Raw genomic sequence first — 2,705 nt, 5'->3', positions numbered from 1 at the left:
TAATTAATGTTGAACTAAAAATCTATGTGTTTTAAGTTTATGTGGGTGTGGTATGTATTATGGTATACTTTTAATACACAACAATCTGACGTACATACAAAGAACGGCCCGACAGGTGTATGCCACAACAAGAACAATTTGTTCTAAATATATTTATGTAACCTAAATAAGTTTATATTTTATCTTATCTGTTATTCTTATTCAAATAGGTTACATCACTGAAGCAGGAATTTTCCATTTGTTCAGACGTTCAGCTTCATCTGGGTCTCTGTTGTTGGTGTGCTGCAGACAACTGCTGAAATCAGAATAGAGTAGATAAAATGGCCTCTTTTATTAATACATCAGGAAAATTAAAGAACAATATTTTGCTGAAGTCAAGGCTTGTTTTAAATGGTCCACCACCTGTACATGCACTAAATTTGAATGTAGTTATGAGAAATGAAGCCGATAGCATCTATAAATGTGAATTTGGAAATTGTAACAGTTACATGCAAAGTCAAACTACCGATAAAGTAATTATGCTTGTAGGTGCAACAGGAGCAGGGAAAACAACTTTTATAAATGGGCTAATCAATTATGTATTTGATGTGAAATGGGAGGATCCTTATCGATTTAAACTGATCAATGAAAAAGTGACAACACAGGCAAAATCGCAGACATCATCCATAACATCCTACACAATCCATCACCAGGCTGGCTTTAGTGTACCCTATACCCTGACCATCATTGATACTCCGGGATTTGGTGACACAAGCATCAATAGAGATGAAGAGATAAAAAAGCAAATGCACAGCTTCTTTTCTACTCAAGGTATAGCTGGTATCGACCATATAGATGCAATAGGATTTGTGGTTCAAGCTTCATTATCAAGACTCACGGCAACACAGAAATATATTTTCCACTCAGTCTTGTCAATATTTGGAAAGGATATTAAAGATAACATCATTATGCTAGTCACTTTTGCAGATAGCCCAGGTACACAACCAGTTATGGCAGCTGTCAAAGAAGCTGAGCTCCCTTTTAAGGCCGTTTTAAATTTCAACAATTCTGCTTTGTTTTTTAAAAATTGTCGTGTGGCGGGGGAATCAGAAGAAGAAGAAGATGATCGAGATTCTCAGAGTTTGCAATGGAAAAAGTCAACAAAAAGTTTCAAACGGTTCTTTGAAGAGCTGGGAGTAATTGAGCCTAAAAGCTTATTGTTGACCAAGGAAGTCTTAGACGAGCGCAGTCGAGTGGAAGCCGACGTTGCTGGTCTACGGGTTAAAATCAAATCAGCACAAACTAAACTTCAACAACTGAATACAGAAAAAGAGTTGCTCAAAAAACACAAGAAAGATATTGAAGATAATAAAAATTTTCAGTACACAGTACAAGAGGAGATAGTTGTTAAAAGAAATGTTAGTGAACACGTCACCAACTGTATGCTATGCGACGTAACATGCCACCACCCTTGTCTTTTAAAAGGCAATCTGCTTAAATATACATGTAAGGCTATGTCATGGAGTGGTAACTGTCGAATTTGCCCCGGTAAATGTAGCTGGAGAATGCATAAGAATACGGGAATAAAATTTGAGATGGAAAAACATGATGTAAAGAAAGACTACGTAGACCTAAAGCAACATTACGAAGCTGCACAAGGTGCCAAATTGAATGCTGAGCAAATCGTTAAGAACAATCAAGATGAATGTGATTGTGTGGAGTTTCAAGTTCTGGGATTGATAGAAGCTATTCGTAAAAGTTTGAATCGTCTTCAAGAGATTTCTCTTACTAAAAACCCATTGTCATCAGTTGATTATATGAATCTCCTACTCAAAACTGAAAAGGAAACAAATGGATTTACCAAAAACTACGAACAGCTACTGAAATTAAAAGAGCAGGCAGAATTTTTGTCAAAAGTCCAAAAACCTAATTTTGATCCGTTAAAGGCGTACAAAGAAAATCTAGGCAAGGATGAAAAAGGTAATTTTACCAAATTCAGGAAATGGATGGGAAAGTAACATCTTTCAGATATCAGCACATGCTTGACCCAGTATTATTTCTATCGTATTGGTCCAACAACTTAATTTGTTGTAACGTTTAGCCTACATCAATTCTCAAAGTTATATTTGGAATCCTGCATTCTGTTTGTAAAATTGAACAATTTTCACTTAATTAAAAACTAATATGAATGTTAGAAATAAACAACCTATATACAAACCAAAAATATGGTAATCAAATATTGTATAATTATTTTATTTTATATTTTGTGTTTATCCCTAGTAATAGTCCCGATTTAGTAATATTCTAAATAGTATTGTATAATGTAATGATGAATATCACAGACCTAATATGATTATTGAGTTACAGTTATACCAGTACCAGAATAATATGTGTATATTATTAGTAAGTTTAAACTAAGTATCGTATTATCATGCATTATTGTCTACATGTTTATAATATTCTACAGATATCTTTCATTGTTATTCATAGTCTTACTACTAGTTACTGTTGTGCTGTTCATTATTAATGTGTAGTGTAGTTATGTTGTTATTACTGATTGATTTTCACTGATTATGACATGTTTATAAAAGTTACTAGGAGACTATGACAAATTAGACTAATAAAATGTTTTTCCAACCAGCACGAATTAACGTTTTACTTTATTATAGTGAAGCATCGATCAATAACTATACGATTGCTTGGACACCCGATTCTGTAGCTGTTAG

At 33.8% G+C, this 2,705-nt stretch overlaps 1 protein-coding gene across 1 annotated transcript; it reads left to right on the top strand.

Annotated features, from left to right (window-relative positions):
- Positions 1-320: 320 nt before the first annotated feature.
- On the top strand, positions 321-1,997 carry LOC144853490 (uncharacterized). Its single transcript, XM_078711186.1, has one exon. It carries the CDS (start codon positions 321-323, stop codon positions 1,995-1,997), a length of 1,677 nt encoding a protein of 558 aa, XP_078567312.1.
- Positions 1,998-2,705: the final 708 nt, after the last annotated feature.

Source organism: Antedon bifida, chromosome 10 (assembly GCF_963402885.1).
Source record: "Antedon bifida chromosome 10, ecAntBifi1.1, whole genome shotgun sequence".
Taxonomy (NCBI): domain Eukaryota; kingdom Metazoa; phylum Echinodermata; class Crinoidea; order Comatulida; family Antedonidae; genus Antedon; species Antedon bifida.
The sequence above is the reverse complement of the archived record's forward strand: the minus strand, read 5'-3'. Positions and strand labels throughout refer to the sequence as shown.

Bases quoted from the DNA above. Each gene is read 5' to 3' on its own strand.
- LOC144853490 (XM_078711186.1), top strand. From the start codon at position 321: ATGGCCTCTTTTATTAATACATCAGGAAAATTAAAGAACAATATTTTG.